Consider the following 21,468-nt stretch of genomic DNA (forward strand, 5'->3'; position numbering starts at 1 on the left):
AGGAAAAACAATTTAATTTTTGAAAGATGGAGGAAGAGTTCTAAATTAGAACCCCACAATAAATGATTTATTCATTTGTCATTCAACAGACTGAGGACTCATCATATGGTCACGTTCTAGGCACTTAAGGATACAGGGAGGAATAAGACAGATAAAAAGCCTTTGCATGAAACGAGATGCCAGTCCAGGTTCAATGCACGATACTGGATGCTTAGGGCTAGTGCACTGGGACGACCCAGAGGGATGGTATGGGGAGGGAGGAGGGAGGAGGGTTCAGGATGGGGAGCACATGTATACCTGTGATGGATTCTTTTTGGTATTTGGCAAAACTAATACAATTATGTAAAGTTTAAAAATAAAATAAAATTTTAAAAAAAGCCTTTGCATAGGTCACCTCTTATATAAGATTTCTTTCATTACCATACATTGTTGCTAAACTTATGTTTCTTTCATATTTATCATATTTACATCATTCAAGAGTAGAGAACCTTTCCAATTAACCACAGAGTATGAAAACAACACAGCTATTTAACTGGCAAAGCTCCATTCCACCTTTCTTTGACATTTCTGGGGTTGCTATGTGGATGAAGTCTTAGTCAGTATTGCATAATATAAATCAGAGAAGAGATCTGGCATTTTCCCACCTAATTTGAACTCATGTAGAATCTCAATTGAAGAAGCAGTTTAATAACTATATTGATCAGAGTCATCAGATAACTAAATCCCACCTACTATAAAATACCTGAAATGGTCAGTACCATTTGGTGCAACAAAAATTACCCACAACAGTATATTTAAATTGTATTGTCTCTTATTCTGTTAGCCAAACCTAAAAATAGACATTGTTTATCTTCTAATTTATAGTTTTCAATACAACTTAATAAGTATTGCCCCATAACACTAATGCTTAACAATCACAATCCAAAGTTAAGTGGTTCTCTATTACCCTAAAAATGTACCCCAAACTTGTGTAAGAACAACTGTAAGGCTATCTCTTTTTTATGAAAGAAGAAAAAGCTTAGGGGATAAAGGAAATGAAGGACACAGCATTGTATCTTGTCTTTGGAAAGACACTTGATATGTTACACCAAAAATTCTCATGGAAAAACCAGAGAAGTGTGGATTAGATCAAACTCCTTTAATATTGATACCAAATTAACTAAAGAAAATCAAACACACAGGCAATTATTCATGGTTCAGCATTAATTCTGAAGGTGTTGTCTATGAGGATGACCTATGAATCATTCTCAGGTCAATACATCTATAAATTTTACTAATAAATAGGAAACAGAGTATACATATAATTGGTAAAAAAAAAAAAATTCAGAATGATTAGTAGTATACCTGTGGCTTATTTATGTTGATGTATGGCAAAAACCATCTCAATTTTGTAAAGCAATTATCTCCAATTTAAAAAAAATCAACTCCTAGAAAACAATGGAGACAAGTGGTATTGGGGTAAAGAAAATACATTAAAATAATTTTTGCCCTTATCTAGCAAATTAAACTCCCATTGGAAGTGAATTTTGTAAAAATCTACTGAATCTGAAAATTTGAAAAATAAAAATCATGGAAAATCCTGAAAAATACAAAGTTGACAGTTTCTCAGTGATCTCCCTACAAAGATGTTACTACTATTTGCAGAAAATAGCAAATTGAAATTACTGAGGACAAGTCTTCACTTCAATAGTCTATTTATGGGGAGCAAAGATGGATTTCAATACTTTTTTTTGCTTTTAAGACATGATGTAAACTTTCTTAAAAGATATTCAACACTAGTCATAGAGAAGTTTTAGGGGATTTGAAGCAGCAAAATTTACTTAAGACTTTTTTAACCCACATAAAAATAACAAGCAAAAATCTGTTGTCATTGCTATATTCAGCAGGTTGTTTCATTCTGGAATGGCAACTATGACATTTTGTAACACTGGAGATTATCATCATTTTTTCCAAAACCATCTCTTCTTCATGCCTAAGTAGAAATCCGCTCAGTAAAATATTAAGGGAAATGCAGAAAAATTATGAAAAACATAGGATAACTGCTTTCACAACATCATGTTGATTTTCTTTGACAATGGACCATATCATTCTCAGTATTAATGAAATCAGCCCTGTTATAATGTGATAACATATTTTCTATAAGAAATAAATTCAATATTTTTCTATGAATATCTGGAGATTTGTTAGAACCTTGGTTGTTTTAAAATATATTAATTTAAAAGCTGGCTCTAATTGATTTCCTAATTAGACTACAGACTATTTTTAAAATATGAAGAATAAAATTGAGAAACTAATTAGAATACGAAGAACCTGTTATATTAATGAATAAAAAGAATACTAGAAAATTTAAGTATCAATTATAACTCAAAGTGTGTATGTTCTAATGAGTTATTTGATTGTTCTCATACAGCTTAAAGATTCCTTTATGGCAAATTTTTAATCAGTGGGACCAGGATTAATTAATGTGTCAGAGTCTACATTCACTGCATTTGCCCCAGTATATCACTGAGACCCCGTGGCTGAACTATTCCTTGAGAACTTCATGGAGGAAGCAGGCATGCAGAGAAAAGAACCATGCCACGCTTGCCCTTACAGCTACGAAGGCCACCTTAGTTTCCAGTGGGTTCTGAGAGCCACTTGGATGTGGTGAGCAGGTGATGAGCAGTTCAGGAGGCAGTAAGACAAAACTGAGGTAAATCACCGGGCATACGGGGCAAATAGAGTCATCTATTCAAAATGACTTGGCATCAAAAATAACCCATGTGAAGTACGTTGAACAATGTCCTTAAATATTCTATTTATTATTTTGTAAATTAAATAATAAAGACATAAGAAAGGGAAATAAATGTTTAAGTGATATCCTAAATAAAATGGAATTGTATGTGGTAGTGTATTATCTGGGCTTCCCTGGTGACTCAGATAGCAAAGAATCTGCCTGCAGTACAGGAGACTCAGGTTCCATCCCTGGGTCAGGAAGATCCCCTGGAGAAAGGAATAGCAACCCACTCCAGTATTCCTGCCTGGGAAATCCCATGGACACAGGATCCTGGTGGGCTACAGTCTTTGGGGTTGCACAGAATTGGACATGACTTCACATCTAACACACACACACACACATTATATTATCTAGTTCACTGTTTTGGTCAAATGCTGTAGGCCAAGAATCATGACAATAAAACAATTATTTTAAATTGTGGATTCAGTTAGGAGCACCAAAATCAGCTTGATTTGAAATAAGGTTGAATTTATTTAATTGTACAACATGAGAATAGAAATTGCTCAATTGGGTTGGTCTAGAAAAGACCAGATTCAAGGGCTCTAAGTCTGATAAAGGCCACGTTGCTGGCATCTTGTGTTTGGCAAGCATACATAAATCTGTCTAGATTTCTTGAAAATTCCTAAGAGCAGGTTTAGGTAGAAGTGGGAGAAATTTCAGGTCTAAGGGAGAAGACATACATGCTAAGACTCTTCTGATATAAATGCAAAAGAGAAATTCTGGTATGAAAAAAATAAAAACACTTTATTATTTTTTGTCTATTTTATATATGGTGCTTCTCTTTAATCTGTGTATTGAAACCATGTACACATTACTATTTTCATTTGAAATCGATGTAACATAAATTTTACATTCTTTCAATAGCAAGATAATCTCAAGGGTCATTCTTTGAAATGGGGGAGAAGTACAAAATTCCCTAACAGTTGCTGCCCTCTCATGGTCAAACACTTGAATGATTTATCTGATGAAGGTATGCCCAACCTTGTTTGTGTGTGTGCATGCATGTGTTCGTGTGCACACATGTGTGTTTAACTCACAACTCACTGAATGTTAGCTATCACATAAACAAAATCTGTTTTATCAAGTGTTAGTGTGATTGTAAAAAAAAAAAATTGTTGAATTCTCCTAAATAAGTATAATATATAAAGAAAGACATTGAGCATTTGGTGTGGGCCCAGAAAACAGGTTGTAAAATGGCATGGTAATATTTTTTAAACACTACAGTTAGCCTTAGACTGTGGTAGTTAACATATACAAATAGTTTCTTCAGGAGAAATTTTGAAAATAATTTCAGCCTATTCTGGTAAATTTATATTATGCACCTTCCAGGAACCCTCAATTGCTTAGAATAGCCTTTTGATTATAAATAGCATCACTGACGCAACAGACATGAATTTGAGCACACTCCGGGAGACAGTGAAGGACGGAGGAGCTGCATGCAGTCCCTGGGGTCGCAAAGAGCTGGACATGACTCAGTGACTGAGCAGCAACACCACTACAGGCATTGTGGGATATGTGGATTTCTCTGAACACTATTTTGTGGAAAAACAGAATATACAATAAATAATGGGGTTTAAGCCATGTTAAATGTATGTAGTCTTGAGATTGTGCCAGTAGTACTCATTGTGAAGACGCAGGCTGACACAGCATGTAACGTTTGCTGTGATGTCCACTTGCTCTTTGGCCCCTCTTATCACGAGGCCTGCTATGGGTTTAGTGTTCTGAGGAACACATGTTCAGAATGTACTAGGGAGTCATCCGATAAGGAAATAACATGAATTAGATAAATATCAACCAAACAGTTTCTAATACAAAGTTTAACTGACTCAGTAAAGTTCCCATTCACACACTACAGGATATGTTCTCACCTTCTGGAGGAGTGAATACTGAAATATTTGACTTAGGTCCGATCCCCGCACTGGTTTCAGCCGCAACATAAGCGTCATATACCGTAAACGGTGTTAGATTAGTGAAAGCAAACTTAAGGTCCTTAGTGCTGTTATCTAAAATCCGACCTACAAAAAGCAAAACATAACTGTGGATTATGTATTCTTCAAGCATGTAATCATTCTTAATTAAGTATAGAGTAATTGAAGTGTTAACATACACACTGACATGCACTATTACAATTTTAAAAGTGAATATATGTTAAACATTTCGCTTAGAATTGCACCGGTGTCAATTTTACCAAGATGGAAAAAAACCAGGAATATTTCATGTTTAAAATTACTTTTATATTAATATAAAGCCCTATTGAACGGTCATATTATTTTTTGGCATATTTTAAAGGAATATGTTAGGTTTTACCAATATAAAAACAGTGACAGCGTTTCATACTCATATTGAAAAAGATATATTTAGAAATGTTCTGTAGTTTAGTTTCTGAGCAAAATTTCTTAACTGGGCCATCATCAAAATTCCTTAAATCCTCAACTTTATTTCTGCATAGCTTTTCCCCCTTCTTGCTGTAACTGAAACCTAGCTCTCCCTTGAGACCATTGATTCTGTTCCCTGCAGATCTTCCTCAAGGGTGGGGACAGATTGATTACTTTTTCCCCAGAGCCCTCAAGAGACTAGGTGGTCAGGTATGATATATGTTCTCCTTGTTCCTCCTTGCTCTGAGACTATTGCTAATGACTTCTACGTTACTAAAGTCAATAATTAGTAGATACACCTTCTTGAGTTTTTAGCCTCACAGATGAGAGTACCTTGTCAAAATTTTCAAAAATGACACCAAATAGAAGAGGTGTATCTGGGTATCCATGTGTGTCTGTGTATTGGGCAGGGAGGGGAGAAAAGGACTATCATATTTTTAGGTCTGAAAACATTTCAGAACTTTAGGAGCCTAAATACTGTACATTATCACACTGCTTATTTAAGTTATATGCACAGTACATCATGCAAAATGCTGGACTGGATGCAGCACAAGCTGGAATCAAGATTGCCAGGAGAAATATCAATAACCTCAGATATGCAGACGACACCACTCTTATGACAGAAAGTGAAGAGGAACTAAAGAGCCTCTTGATGAATGTGAAAGCGGAGAGTTAAAAAGCTCACTTAAAACTCAACATTCAAAAAACTAAGATCATGGCATCCAGTCCCATCACTTTATGGCAAACAGATGGGGAAACAATGGAAACAGTGACAGACTTTATTTTCTTGGGCTCCAGAATCATTGCAAAATCATTACAGCCATGAAATTAAAAGACACTTGCTCCTTGGAAGAAAAGCTCTGACAAACCTAGACAGCATATTGAAAAGCAGAACTTTGCCAACAAAGGTCCATCTAGTCAAAGCTATGGTTTTTCCAGTAGTCACATATGGATGTGAGAGTTGGACCATAAAGAAAGCTGAGGGCCGAAGAATTGATGTCTTTGAACTGTGGTGTTGGAAATACTCTTGAGAGTTCCTTGGACTTCAAGAAGATCAAACCAGTCAATCCTAAAGGAAATCAACCTGAATATTCATTGGAAGGACTGATGCTGAAGCTCAAGCTCCAATAGTTTGGCCACCTGATGCAAAGAATTGACTCATTGGAAAAGACCCTGATGCTGGGAAAGATTGAAGGTGGGAGGAGAAGGGGACGACAGAGGATGAGATGGTTGGATGGCATCACTGACTCAATGGACATGAGTTTGAGTAAACTCATGAGTTGGTGATGGACAGGTAGGCCTGGCGTGCTGCAGTCCATGAGATCACAAAGAGTCAGACACGACTGAGCAACTGAACTGAACTGAAGGTACTCAGGGATGAGAAATAAAGGTTACTCATGTGATTCATGACAGATTCCTAGAAATTTCAAAATGATTAATTTGGACCTTTGTCTATTTTTCCATTCTTTCAAATAAATGTCAATATGTGCATTTATGTTATTTCATTACTATTTGAAATAAATTTCTTTCATAGAACCATAAAATCTTGGATTAAGAATTATAGAGCTTACTTAACTCCACTGGTATAGTTTTTGAAGCCCTCAAAATATCTGACAAGTAGATGTCCTGCTCTTGCTTCTTCATAAAGATGTGACCTCACTACACTATAAAGTTACTCATATTATTTTTAGAGACCTCCAATTATTTGAAATGGTTTCTTTGTTCTAAGCAGAAATCTGATTTAACATAACTGAAGCCCATTTTTCTTCATAAATACATTTGCAATCAGAGCAAGTCAAGGTCCTCCTGATCAAATATTTGAAAAAATGTATCTCCTCTAATGTTTCTCTTCTTGAAGGATTCTCATTGTTTCAGCCCTTTGTCATGAAATATGGAACATGGACAAGGCTTTACCATCCTTATTTATGGCTATAAACAAAAGTTTTAAGAGTTTCAACATTGCTAAGGGTCTTTTAAAAACAGTTCAGTACGTTTTAAAAAGTTTGAAAATAGTAAAATCTTTTATACAATTCTTACTCCAAAAGATAAACATAAAATTGATTAAGACTTACCTGATGGCCCATATAATTCAACTCTGTAACTAAATTTTCCTGTTACTACAGTTGGTGGGTCCCATGATATTGCAAAGGACCTCCCTGTAATGTTGCCTGTTAAACAGTTTTGTGGTGGTCCTTCAGGCACTAAAATTATAGGGAAACAATGAATTAAAAGCACCTTATTAAATACAGAAAATACAAAGTCAGAGAAAAAATATCACACAGCAAAGCATTTTTTCAACTTAAAAAATAGGCTATAATTGAAGAATGTGAATAAATGGTGGATCATTAAACTCCTTATTTGTAACCATTACTATTTTTATTTAATGTTGTACATGACTGCACAGGGTGTTTCGTTGCTATGCAATTCTTTGTACAGTTACGTTGTCCTGAAGCATATATATTAATAAGTATTGCATCAACAAGCCCTGAGCATCTGGTTGATAAACCCTTTCCCTCTGCTGTACACAGGTAGAAGGGCCAAAGTAGTAACTCAACCCTCGGAATCTATCAGCAGTGATTTTACTTTTTCTATCAATATCTGTATTTGGTTCTGAAAGGAAATTTATAACCTGCATTCCAATGTAATATTGGTGACCTAAAAATAATAATGCTGTTTAAAAGTCTGTTTTTCATTTGTTGTTGTTCAGTCACTCAGTCATATCGGACTCTTTGCGACCCCATGGACTGCAGCACACCAGGCTTCCCTGTGCTTCACTATCTTCCGGAGTTTGCTCTAATTCACGTCCATTGAGGTCTATTTTTCATACATGTATCTAATATTTTAAAACATCTTTAATTGAAATAAAACATTCCAAATATTTTTAAAAACAAACTTCTTGTCAACCAAATTTCACTTTGTGTGACTCTCATGAAATTATTTCTTTTTTTCTTAATAAGAAGTAAGGAGTATGGAAGAGGAAATGGTCTTCTTCAGAGATTTTTATTTAAATTAAGGTAAAAAAACCTTCACACTTACATGTAATGAAATGACAAGACCTAACACCTACGTCATCAGAAAAAAATACTATGCTTTAGTGAAATTACCCTACCAGGAATAATGCCCAGTAACCTAAAAATTATCAATCATAACTGAATGTCTGCTACTATATATTTTGTCTTGTAGTGTGTAATACAGTGACATAACAGTATCTCAGGTGGTAAGAATCCGCCTGCAATGCAGGAGACCCCAGTTTCACTCTTGGGTCAGGAAGATCCCCTCCAGAAAGGATAGGCTACCCTCTCCAGTATTCTTCAGCTTCTTTGGTGGCTCAGATGGTAAAGAATCCACCCACAATGTGGGAGACCTGGGTTGGATCCCTGAGTTGGGAAGATTCCCTGGAGGAGGGCATGGCAACCCACTCCAGTATTCTTGCCTGGAGAATCCCCACGGGCAGAGGAGCCTGGCAGGCTACAGTCCATGGGGTTGCAGAGAGTCGGACACAACTGGGCCGCTAAGCACAGCACGGCCTACATAATATAATTAAATATACAAATACTGTACCTAGAAATATGTACTTAGAATTTAGTAGTAGTAATATCTAATAATGCTCATTTAGTGCTAACACCATATCCACAATGAAGATGTCTCCATTCATCACAAAAAGAAACTGCAGTACAGAGAAGATACAGGTAGGTAGGCATTTTCTAACTGCTGTTTTTATCTAATACTGAATTTTAATCATATGATATTTCTGCTACTGCAGGTGTGATCTCCATATCTGGTAACAGCAATATCAGTGAGATAAGTCATCATCAGATGATAATGTAAAATGTAGACAAACAGAGACTATTATTAAAAATTCCTGAGATCACAGAATGATAAGAGCTGATCTTAGGAGCATGGTTATTAGCTCAAGAATCTTTTCTTTCAAATCTCCTTTCTCCTTTTAGATGCTTATGTCAGTATCTTAGAAGAGTATTGAAATTGAAGATGCTCCAAATGGCATGACTATTATCCATTATTAGGGAGAAAAAAGTTACTGAAAGAGAAGGAAGATCTTTAACAAAAAGATCTACATGAATAAAAAAAAAAAAAAGAAATAAAGATTATTCTATGAATAATTTAACTTTTTTTCCTACCAAAAAAAACCCCATACCTGATTCCGGTGTTCTGACAATCGTACTATCAATATAACCTGCTTCAGTTGTAACCGCAGAAACTTCAAAAAGATACGTCGTGTAAGGTCTCAAATGTGTCACTACAAAACTGATAGGCTCTTTCCACACAGAGCTAATCTTACTCTGTGACAACATGCTAGATAAATACGTCGTACGTGGTGGAGGCGTGACTCTCCCCAGGGTTGGCGAAGGGCTGGTTGTACTCCATAAAAAAGATTCATTATTCTCCTAATGAATAAAACAAGCATAAATGGGAAAATAATGTAACACTTGGTAAAGATAAGTGTGATTCATTTTTTTCTTTATATTACAAATATTATTTTGTGCGTGTACTACTCGTTACAGCTACAGATAAATCTGCTAGATTTTAATTATACCCATTTATTATCTATAGTTACATGGTTAATACCATTGTCCAGTTTCAGAATAGAATGTTTATTTATACCTTAATCTTTCTTATGAATAGGATTTCATGTGACTTTGAATAAAGGTATAACTACAGCAAAATGATTATTAAAAATTTTTTAAATCCACATTAAAAATTTAAGAGCCAAAAAGATAAATTTTTTTTCCCTTTGGTGAAATTTCTAATATACATCACTGTCTTAATATTATGATCATTTTTCCGCATAAACATTCAAAAGATAACACCAAAGAACATATGGGTGTGTGTTTATGTATATTAGAAATATATCTAAATTAAAAATATTTGTGGCTTCCATTAACTTAAAGCATTTTTTTAAAAAAGTAATTTTGCTTGTCTTTTCATCAATGGTATCACAGTGATCACCAAAATTAATTTTTAAAAAGCATAATTACAGTACTTCCAAGGATTTCACGTCAGTGCTTAGAATAGTAACAAATTCTTCACTAAAGATAAGATACAACAAAAACAATCTAATTCCACAAGTGTAAACTTTACTATTTTGTTCCCTTCCTATCCTGTCACATGGAAGTATTATCTTTTTCCCAGTGATACCCTATGCTTTCCTACTTTAGGGCTTACAAAGTATCCTCCACCCTCACACAATCACCTACTTATTCCAAGGCCTATCACAAATGCTATACCTATCAAGTCTTTCCAGAGCTCCCTAAGGGATTTTTTATATCTCACTGTTGAATTCTGAAACTCTTCTCTTACTTTACCTTGACTATAGTCAAGTGTATATAATATGATACTATAAGTAATCAAATAGCTAATAAATCACTTTGGTAAAAATACATAGTATCCAGATGCAGGGCGTTTCACGATGTAATTTACCTAAAATTCTGAGACACAGAAAATGTTCCATGAGACTTACATTACATTCTGGCAGCTTCCCAGTCAAAATGTCCTCTACTCTGATTGAAACATCCTTCACAACTATCCCACTTCTGGCATGTTTAACACTGATCTTGAAGCTAGTAATTTTGCCATTTGGTTGCCGAGGTAAATACCAAATCAGGTTTACTGCTGAATAGTTAAAGGCCTCGACGGTGAGATTCACCACTTTTCCTGGAGCTGGGGACGTGCAAGGGATTTTTGAAGGAAAAGAAAAATATTGTTATAAAACTTAGAATGACATTTATATAATTCGGGGATGTTACAATTCCCATGTTATATAAAATTAAATATGTAACACATTGGATAAAATCTATTTGGGTAGTACTTCTTAAAATATATATTCGGGTATACTTTCTGAATTGATTTTGCCTAAAATAACAAATCAGAAATTGGGCCCACAGACTTGTGTTTAAGAGGCAAATAAGCTTTTTTCAGGATTAATAGGTCAATAAATCCATCAATAAACTATTTCAAATAAGTCTGAAAAATATTCAATCAATAGTTGTTTGTGGTTATACAAATTTGAATAATGACTATCTTACCATCTGATATACTTTGGAATTATGTAAATTCCTTAGATAATGAAGAAGTAGCAAATTCTTAGATAATGAAGAAGTGGCAAATTCAAAGAATTATCCAACCATTTGCACAAAAATCACATTTCTGGAGTGTAAGTAAATAACCAGTGTCTAATATAAAGTGGATAGCACCAGTTGGTTGTGATTATTATATTTTAACCTTTATACACCCTCAAAATCAACTTTCATCAGAACTCATGATACCTTGTTATTAAATATTAGTAATCTGCATAATAAGCTGTGGGCTATTTTAATTGGGATGACTGTTAACTCAAGGTTAGCTGTGGAAAACTGACAAAGTAAATAATCAATGTCCTTTAGAATGTAAAACAACCATGACAAGTCACTGTTGAAAGAAAAAAAAATTACAAGACGTTTGAGATAAAACATGCCTAGTATTAAGAAATCGAATAACTAGAGTTTAGGTGTACACTGTAGAGAGGAATATGAAGATGTGATCTGAAAATGAAAGCCATATAAATTATATAAGAAACTTAGGCCCTGGGAAGGAGAGGTGTATGGAATGATATGAATTAAAGAGTAGTAAATAAGAAACTTAACAATAGCTGCATTTTAACAACAACAAAAAAATAACAATTTGGGATGATGACTAATCATTAATAATGGATAACATAATGGATAGAAATTTTTTTCTTCAAGGGAATTTATCAATGGAATTAAAGCTTAAGAAGGACAATGACAATATGGTAAGTCTCTAATACTAAAGATTTAGCACTAAAATTCATTTTGGGCAGATAAAATATAATAAAACAAAAAGTCTGTCAAATATCTGATGCTACAGAATTATAAGAACCACAGCTTTTGCCATTAATATTAATCATTGTTTTAAATTTCTTTGTCTAATGTATGTAAATTTTGTAAAAATGCCTGAAGTTTTTATTAATAACAGACTGCATACAAGCTGGCCATTTCCACATCAACCTTAGCAATCATGAGAATCTGCTCAAGTGCAGAGAAATTCGAATTTATAAGGTAACCAAACCTTATAAATTCCAAAGTATGATTTCAAAATATCTTTTAAAGCAAACTCAATATAATAGATAAAAATTAATTAAATCTGTTAAACAACATTTAGTGAAAAAGAGGTTTTCTTATTAACTTTACATTATTTTTGCCCCAGTAAAATCTATGTTTTCTTTTTTTGACTTGATGGTGTCTGAAGACTAATTCTGGCTCTTTTTCATAGCTGACAGGTCTTCCTGTACTTTAAATACTCTAGTTTCTACCTCTGGACTTTTAGATACCAAAATCCCATCATCTTTTGATTTTTATAGAGGGAATTTATCTATCTTGCTCCAAGTAAAGATATGATGCTAAAGTATCAAAAAATTCTATTTATAAAGTCACATATTTCAGGTAAGCCTTTCACACACTTTGAGGTCAGAGCTAAACAAGTAAATATACAAGTATGTGAAACTAAAACTTTTCAAAATGTTCACTATACAAAACATACATTTTCTTGAACCAGAAAAAAATCTTTCTAAATAAAATACAGAGACTTCTATAAAGAATTTTCCTATATTACTAAGGATCCATCAAGTTAAAAGGGAAGCTACAAGGGATATTTCTAATATTTTAAAGCTAAAATAAATTCTACATTTGTCTGAAATAATGCTGCATGGGAAGTTAAAAAAGCTGAGATTTTGCACTTGTGGATGTAATATCAGCTTAGAATGGTATAATGGGCTAACTCTGTTTGAATACTTCAGGAGTATTTTTATTCATGGAGAGAGAAGTTATTTCTGGCTTAATCATTATAAAGGCAATTTATTTATTCCACAGAAATTTTCATTAAATTCGAGTTCTGCATAACATAAATAATAAAAAGGAGTCTTTGGGGAAAAAAATTGGACAAAACTATCTAACTAAGATTTACATTTTAATCTCAACATTTTTTTTAAATGATAAGGTAAGAGTGATTAAGTGATTATGTAATTTCTCCAAGAAAACACAGCAAGTCAGAAACAGAATGAAACTCCTGTTCCAGGATTATTTCCATGCCAACCTAGAGTTTTAGTTTGTCCCAATCATAATTTGCCAAGAGAGAGAATGACTCTAGAAATTATGTCAGTTAGCAGAATATAAAATATATAAAGTTCAAAATACTGTCAAGTTGAAATAATAATCTGACCTCATAATGTACGAGGCTTTACCAAGATGAGTGTTTTTAAAAAAGACCAAACTATTTGTTAAGTCATCCAAAAATTATTCCAATTATTTTCCCTAAAAGTGTAAGTCATAAATTGCCTTTCATTTCCTAATGAATATTTAATCTTAAAAATAATAATTTTCTCAATTTTCAGTTGTGCTAATAATCTGAATATAAGTAGGTTCAATATCAGTAAAAGATTTCAAGAATCATTACTTTCTAATTTTAAATAAACTCTAGAATTTTCTCTTCATTCTTCCTATGGCATAGAGCATGTATTCACCTGCTTCTCTCAATGGGGTCTCAAATAAGAACTGGCCATAAAGCTTGTCACATGCTTCTTTTAACACTGACAACTGCATAATCCCCTTGAGATACACAGGGTCCATTTCAGTTTATCCCTCTGGCAATGAACTGCTGGAAGATTTTTATGTTTAAATATATAAAATATTTATAGTATAGAAACTTTTTTATAGCACTTGTCTAGTCTATTACTTGGGCTTCCCTGGTGGCTCAGATGGTTTAAAGAATCTGCCTGCAATGCAGGAGACCTGGGTTCTATCCCTGGGTTGGGAAGATCCTCTGGAGAAGGGAATGGCAATCCACTCCAATATTCTTGCCTGGAGAATTTCATGGACAGAGGAGCCTGGTGGCTACAGTCCATGGAGTTGCAGAGTAGTACACTACTGAGCAAGTAACACTTCGATCTATTACTTAGTAACCCATCTGTTTATCTTATCCCACTAGAAGATAAACTTCACTAAAAATATTTGCTATTGCTTGGAGATGCCATTATTTACTGTTTTTCTATTTATCGGTTCTGTTTGCTGTTATGAATAAACAGCCAAATTACTAACTAAATAAATTACCTCCATTCCATAACAGCTTATTTTTATCACAAATGTTATATTCTACTAGGCTAATATATACAATAAAAAGCAAGTAAATGAGTTATATGTCAAGCTATTCAAGTGGAGAAAAATTAATTTGTTGGCAATAAAGATGGATAGAAGGAAATAGGGGTTATTTTAGAAGGTGTAGTCAGGAAAGGCAAATTGAGATTTACATCAACTGGGGAGAGAGTTCTATGGATATCTGCTTAGTCACGTCTGACTCTTTGCAAAGTGGGTTGCCATCTTCCTCCTCCAGGGAATCTTCCTGACCCAGGGATTAAACCTGTGTCTCCTGAACCGCAGGCAGATTCTTTATCTGCTGAGCCATTGAGGAAGCCCCTGTGGATAATTTAATGAAGGAGTACTCCAGGCAGGAGGAACAGCAAGAGAAAAGACCCTATGGTGGAAGATCAGTGTGACTGGAGTGGATGGAGGGAGATGCAGACTAGAAAGAGATGATTCAGCGAGGGTTAAGGGCACCCAGACCACTGTAGGTCACGGGAAGGACTTAGGTTCTTGCTCTGAATGAGACAGGAGCCATGTTAGGAAGAGAGAAGTAACGATGGTCTAGCTTCTGCTTCAAAAGATGATGTGACTCTTGTGCGAAGAGTACACTATAGACAGGTAAACTAGAAACAGGAAAACCAAAGAAGAGGCTTTCAAATGATCAGGCAAGAAATGATGATAGATTACACAGGGTGAGTAACAACAGGGGTGAGATTCAGGATCTATTTTGATATAATGCTGGCAGGATCTCTTGATAGATTATACAGTACTATTGACTGATTACAATCAAGGATGACGTCAAATTTTTCTTCTCAGTCACTGGGAAAATGGAGATAGCTTAAGTTGGTTTGGTAATGACTGCAAGGTATGGAATAATATGATAACCATTACAATCCATATTTCCAAAACTCTAATGTCATAAAAATACTTATGATTTGATTTTAAAATGCAGGATGCAAATTTGTACAAATGGCACAAGCCTATTTTCACTAACATATAGTCACAAAGACATATATTCATAGGAGGAAAAAGATCAGCCAGAAATGTATGTTTTTATATAACAGGGCCATGGATAACTTTCATTTTTTTTTTTTGTATTTTGGGGTATTTTTAAGTTTTCTAGATAACAGTGTTTTTACCATCAGAAAGAATAATTTATATTTTAATGAATAAATTCCCTATCCAAGAAGACTCTAAAAGTAATTTAATTACCATGCTGTTGAAAATTTTATGCATTTTAGTGCCAGATTTTGTTTATATCCCTATTTATTTTAAATGATGAAAACTCTTAACTAAGTTAATTCAGAATAAATGATTTAAGAAAATTACCACTTTCTGCAGTTTGGAAGAGAAATGGGTCACTAAACACTCCAATGCCAGCACTGTTTTCTGCAGCAACCTACAACAGACCACAAAAATTACATTCAAGCTTTATACTCTAATTAAACAGAGTCTGAAATAATAAAACTTTGATTTGTCCATTAGATACATAATAAAGATACTTTCCCCTCTAATTCCTAACAATACTCTCGAAGAAGAAGCAAATATAGAGCTATTCAGTATTTCCATTTCCCTAAAGTGAATATTTGCAACATAGCCTGAATCAACAGATTTCTCAGATTCCTGATAGAGAAATTAATAATCAAGTTTAATGTCTATTAGTAGCAGTAAGAATTTCAGTTACTATTTATTAAGCAACTTCTGTACACTCAGAAATTGACTAGGGATTTTACACATCTTATTTTATCCACATAATCAAAATACAAGGAATTATTGTCAATATTTTACATATGAGAAAACTGGTTGAGAGAGGTCAAGTAACTTGCCCCATATCACAGGAATAAGTGGCAGAATCAGAATTCAGTTGAAGTTGTGTTTATTTCTAAAGCTCAGTTTCTTTCTACTATATTCACTCTAAGACACCACAATTATTTCTGTAATGAACATGGGACCATAAACACAGTGTCTGACTTTAGAGTTTACAATCTAATTAGGCAAATTTTAAAAATAAATAGGTAATCATTTAGACTAAATATTCTAGAATTTAAAAGATAGAAACTATTTTGGCTTGAAACATCTAGTCAAATACACTAGAACAGACAGAGAAAGTGTCATAAATGAGAACTCTTGAGCTTTTACAAATGCCATAACTGGAATCAGACAGCCTTGGTTTAATTGCAGCTCTACCAATTCTCAGATAAAAAGGTTATCTTATTTTCCTTTACTTTAAAATGGAAACAATATATCTATGTCATACGATTATTCTGAATACTAAATGAAATAACACATGTTAAATACTAAACAGGATTGTCCCCATATCATGTAGATTTGATATTGACGTCTGAAGATATCAAATGCACTATGTCAAATGCCCTTTGAAATTCTGCAATGGCTAACATATATTTGAACAGAAGAAAAGTTACAACAGTGGTTAATAAAGTGTGGGGTAAAAAAAGAGAATAGGGACTTCCCTATAGTCCTGAAATAAGAGAATTCAAAGGAATAAAAATTTAAATTCTGTAAAAATATATCTAAGCAGAATGAGGTTGGCTAAATTACCTTTCTATCAGTAAAAGCTTCTTATATCACATTAAAAGATAATCTTTATTATTTTGAATAGTATATCTTAACATATAAATTAATTTGAATTAATATGTGAGCTTATGATAGAAAATATCTGTGCCAAATAATTTTCAGGTGTCAGAAAAAGGTTGCCTACTCTTTAAGTTATGTTTCTGCAGAGAAATAACCATCAAATCTTTGATTTTTACCACTGTATAAGTAAAAGCCTATATTTTTCTTTTATCATTTGGGGGGTGCCTACTCTTGGTATGCCTACTCTCCTGTTATATTTGATTCTGCAAATGGGCATACTTAAAATTAGATTTTAAAAACAGGCAAGTGTGTCTTTCTTATCATTTCTTCCATTCAGATGGTCATCTCAGTTATGTATGATCACATATTTACACAGCCTTTTCTCTTGAGTCAAGACTAAAGAACATATTGACATTATACTGAAAATAGGGAGGAATGAGAAAATGCCTGTATTCTTTACTATCCCCTGGAAATATTGTGTGTGTGTGTGCATTGCTCTGTCATATCCAACTCTTGGCGATCCCATGGACTGCAGTCCACCTTGTGTCTCCTACATAGGCAGGCGGATTTTTTGACCACTAGCATCACCACCGGAGAAGGCAATGGCACCCCACTCCAGTACTCTTGCCTGGCAAATCCCATGGATGGAGGAGCCTGGTAGGCTGCAGTCCATGGGGTCGCTAAGAGTTGGATACGACTGAGCGACTTCCCTTTCACTTTTCACTTTCATGCATTGGAAAAGGAAATGGCAACCCACTCCAGCGTTCTTGCCTGGAGAATCCCAGGGACGGCAGGGCCTGGTGGGCTGCTGTCTGTGGGGTCACAGAGAGTCGGACACGACTGAAGTAACTTAGCAACAGCAGCAGCAGTGTCACCACGTCTCTTAACTCTAAACATTTTCACATGGCCTAACTAACATAAGACTGCTTTTCGCATGCTCTTCTTTAATATTTTAATAAAGTGTTCTTAGATTTTGTATATTATTGCTGTAAAGGCATAAATTTTTTGTAAACATAAAAGAGGTCATACGCATCCAGGAAGTATTTGTTGAATGGAACCAATTTGAATTCCTTGTTCTTTGAGAAACTGGTTCTTCAGAAACCTTCAAACCATTATCCAAAATTCCAATTACATGGAAATATAAGTGGGTTAAGAGAAAAATAACAAAGCTAACTTCAAATTTGATTAAAAAGTAGAATATGTGTGCTTGTAAAATTTATTAAACTTAATTTTTTTAAAGTCACCAAACTAATGCTTTCTAAAATAGATACATTATATAAACACACACACACACGAAAAGCTTATGACATTTGTTCAAATTTTAAAAGCCCAGATGGGCAATGAGGACATGATTCAGATGATCATTCTTCAAGTCTCTTGCTGGCAAAAGCTTGACCTGTTGGAACAAAACTCCTTTACTTTTAAAATGAATGAAATATTTTAATACTATTTACAAAATAATTACCTTGATTTCATATGTTGTTCCAGGATTAAGATTAGTAAGAAGAACTTCCAGACTGTCTGGTTTTGTTCTAACTTGTGTATACGTTGCCTGCATCCATGGACAAACTTCCTTATATTTTACAATGTAAGATATAATTCTCCCATTTGGATTAGGTGGTGTATTCCAAGACAGAAGAATCCCAGCAGATCCGACTCTTTCCCCTGCCAGGAAGACTGGAGGCCCTGGTTCTATTTTTCCAAAAATGCATGTTGTTATAAGGGTCAATCAATTATTGTATTTTCACAAACAAATGTAAGAAAAATATTTACAAACTGTAGACTTTTAAAGTTCCCAAAGACTAAGTGTCTCGTAAGTGTAAGTTTATCTTCCCTAGAGCTTTGCTACCAAGAGAAAAAATGATTAAATGCTATGGGGAATACCAAAAACATTCTTTTATAAGAATGTGAAAAATGGAATGCTACTAAATACTACATGCCAAATACAGTTTTAATGCCAAATCATTTTTTATAAACACTCACTTAATGCAAGGCTTATACACAAACACTAAAGAAACAAGAACCAGCCTTACAAACTGAGTGATTCTTTTGGAGCAAGTATAGTGAGTTTATTTTCATGGCTTTGTATTATTTAAATATCACCATTAACAGTGTCTCCGATCCATTTCACAAACAAGTATGGAAAAATTATCCTTGCTCTTTGAAAGTAAAGGAAGAGAAAGAACCAGTAGCATGCAGGTTCTACACAGATCACTTTCTTAAGTTTCCATTTTGCTTTAATTACTCAACTGTTTTCATGCATTCAGTGCACATATTGCCAATGTAAATAGTCCCATCCAATAGATTTATAAAGGGTCCAAATACTTTGTAAGAAAAAGGAAAGAAAGAAAATGGAAAACACATACTTACTTGTCACATTTGTTGCCACTGTTCTGCTAACAGGTGAGCTATATGCTGTAGCAGAAATGGAAGAGACGGTTACCTCGTACCGAGTACCAGGAACAGCGTTAGACACATCAGCCTAAAACACCAAAATAGACGGCTGTATTAAAAATTCTGAAATGTAGGAAAGCTAAAACCATAAATCTATCACAATCAAAAAAGTAAAGTTAGCACTTTACTGCATAACTGTGTCATTTATCACCATGTGTTTCCTATTATTGTAAAAATATACATTTGTTATAGCAGAAATATTTACCAAATAACATGCAATAAAAACTTACAAAACATACATTATCAAAGACTCAATCAGTATTTCTATCAATCCCAGTTCATTGTCACAACTCTTTAAGAGTCCTAAGAAATCTATAGTCCATTGATTAGCCCTGGTATTTAACAGTGTGTGTAAAATACCTGTGTCTCTGAAGTTCCAATAAAAAGTAAAAGAAAAATGATAAGAAAATCCATCATTATCACATTTTTCAGGCAGTAGAATCACATTGATGGCTCTAGAGAGAAATGTTGCCTGCATTAATGATTTAAAGACTGATCCTCCTGGCAAGTGCACAATTAATGAGCCTGGATTACTCAATAGCTCTGCCCTTTCTTTGTTAAACTATTCATGAACCCTTGGATGGTTGGCTGTAGGTTCAGGGTAGACTTAAAAAAAAAAACAGACATTGCTAAGGTAACAGTCCACCAGTACTGAAACTTACACTCATCAATTCGGCATCAGTGTTTTTGTCTTCATCTTATGCTTTTAAAGAGGTTCAAAGAAGGTTATTTTCATGGTGGATGAGTTTCATAAAGAACTCTCCTATTTGGACTAAATATAAAATATAAGTTGGCTTGGCCAAGTATGATAATGAAAACAATACCTGATATTCTCCACCTCCAAGATCTCTGATAGTAACAAAGCCACCGTCAGGAACAAGATCCACATGAAACCTGTCCACGTGGCCAGAGGGTAGGCTCCAGTGCAGAGAAAAGGAATGTGCAGAAATATTGAAAGCTTTAAGTTTCTTGGGTTTTTCCGGTTCTGGTATTGAAAAATAGAGGTTTAGAATAGAGTTATTCTCCTAAACTTTCAAATGAAAAAAGAAAATCAAAGGTTTAAGGGCCAAGTTTCAAAACAACCACATTGTTAGAAAGTGTCAGAGCCTTTACATTATCTCTAACTCTTTGTAGGTGTTAGGCACATGTATCTTTTAAAATATCTAGTTTTAAGTTTAATTATCAGATATAATATATCAATTTATGTATCTGTTTCTGGATATTCCTTATCTACTAAAATCTGTTGGTCGACCAGATTGTTTTTTAAAGCTTATGTTCTAACTAAAAAATCAAATCATTTTAAAAACAAGTAGGTACAAAATTCTTATGCAATTACCTGGATATTTATCAAACAGAAAATAATTTGAAAAAAAATAACAAAATATGCCAAACATTTTAAAAGATGAGCATTTCTGATGAATATTTAGTTAGGTGTTTCTTTAAAAGAAAAGTTTTCATATTGGAAATGAAAACAAGATAATTTTTAAACAATAACTAGTAATTGTCCTGGCCATTGCAACTATATTTTTTTCTACCTTTTCTTTCACTATTTCCAACGTTTTGTTTATGCTGCCTGTACCTACTTGCAGGGAGTTTTCCACATAAAGTTCTTTGGATTGGTTGCCAGTGAGTCAGGTTTGCACTCTTATCTTTAGTGCAGATTCCAGTTAAACAATATAAGGGGAGGGAGATTATGAAGCCAAGCATGTGAAAAAATCCTGATACAGATCCACTCTAACAACCATTTCCAAAAGAAAGGAGTCTGGAATTAGTCCTTGAACTCCGTTTATCATTTTAACACTCTGTTTTCCACCAGAAGTGATTTGAAAATCTATATATTTAAAAAATGAATGGTACATTTCCTAACATAACTGATAAGGTACATTGCATAAAATACATATCTTAACAGGCAATCTCCTAGTATATTTGGGGGGGATTTTTCTTAGAATGGTTTTTATCTCCTCTGAAAAATTCCTTTAATGGTTATAATATAACCATCTCGCTAGTGCGTGCTAAGTCGCTTCAGTCATGTCCAACTCTGTGTGACCTTATGGACCATAGCCCCCCAGGCTCCTCTGTCCGTGGGATTCCCCAGGCAAGAATACTGGAGCAGATTGCT

At 34.1% G+C, this 21,468-nt stretch overlaps 1 protein-coding gene across 1 annotated transcript in view; it reads right to left on the reverse strand.

Annotated features, from left to right (window-relative positions):
* PTPRQ (protein tyrosine phosphatase receptor type Q) overlaps positions 1-19,763 on the reverse strand; it is a 229,553-nt gene extending 209,790 nt beyond the window's left edge. The window contains exons 1-8 of the mRNA XM_070370967.1: positions 19,710-19,763; positions 19,266-19,377; positions 18,361-18,587; positions 15,630-15,699; positions 10,631-10,830; positions 9,308-9,557; positions 7,224-7,352; positions 4,645-4,791 (exon numbers count right to left, since the gene is read on the reverse strand). Of these exons, the coding sequence (XP_070227068.1) occupies positions 4,645-4,791; positions 7,224-7,352; positions 9,308-9,557; positions 10,631-10,830; positions 15,630-15,699; positions 18,361-18,587; positions 19,266-19,377; positions 19,710-19,763 (1,189 nt within the window). The remainder of the gene's footprint in view (positions 1-4,644; positions 4,792-7,223; positions 7,353-9,307; positions 9,558-10,630; positions 10,831-15,629; positions 15,700-18,360; positions 18,588-19,265; positions 19,378-19,709) is intronic.
* Between the last annotated feature and the right edge of the window lie 1,705 nt (positions 19,764-21,468).

Source organism: Bos mutus, chromosome 5 (assembly GCF_027580195.1).
Source record: "Bos mutus isolate GX-2022 chromosome 5, NWIPB_WYAK_1.1, whole genome shotgun sequence".
Classification (NCBI taxonomy): Eukaryota; Metazoa; Chordata; class Mammalia; order Artiodactyla; family Bovidae; genus Bos; species Bos mutus.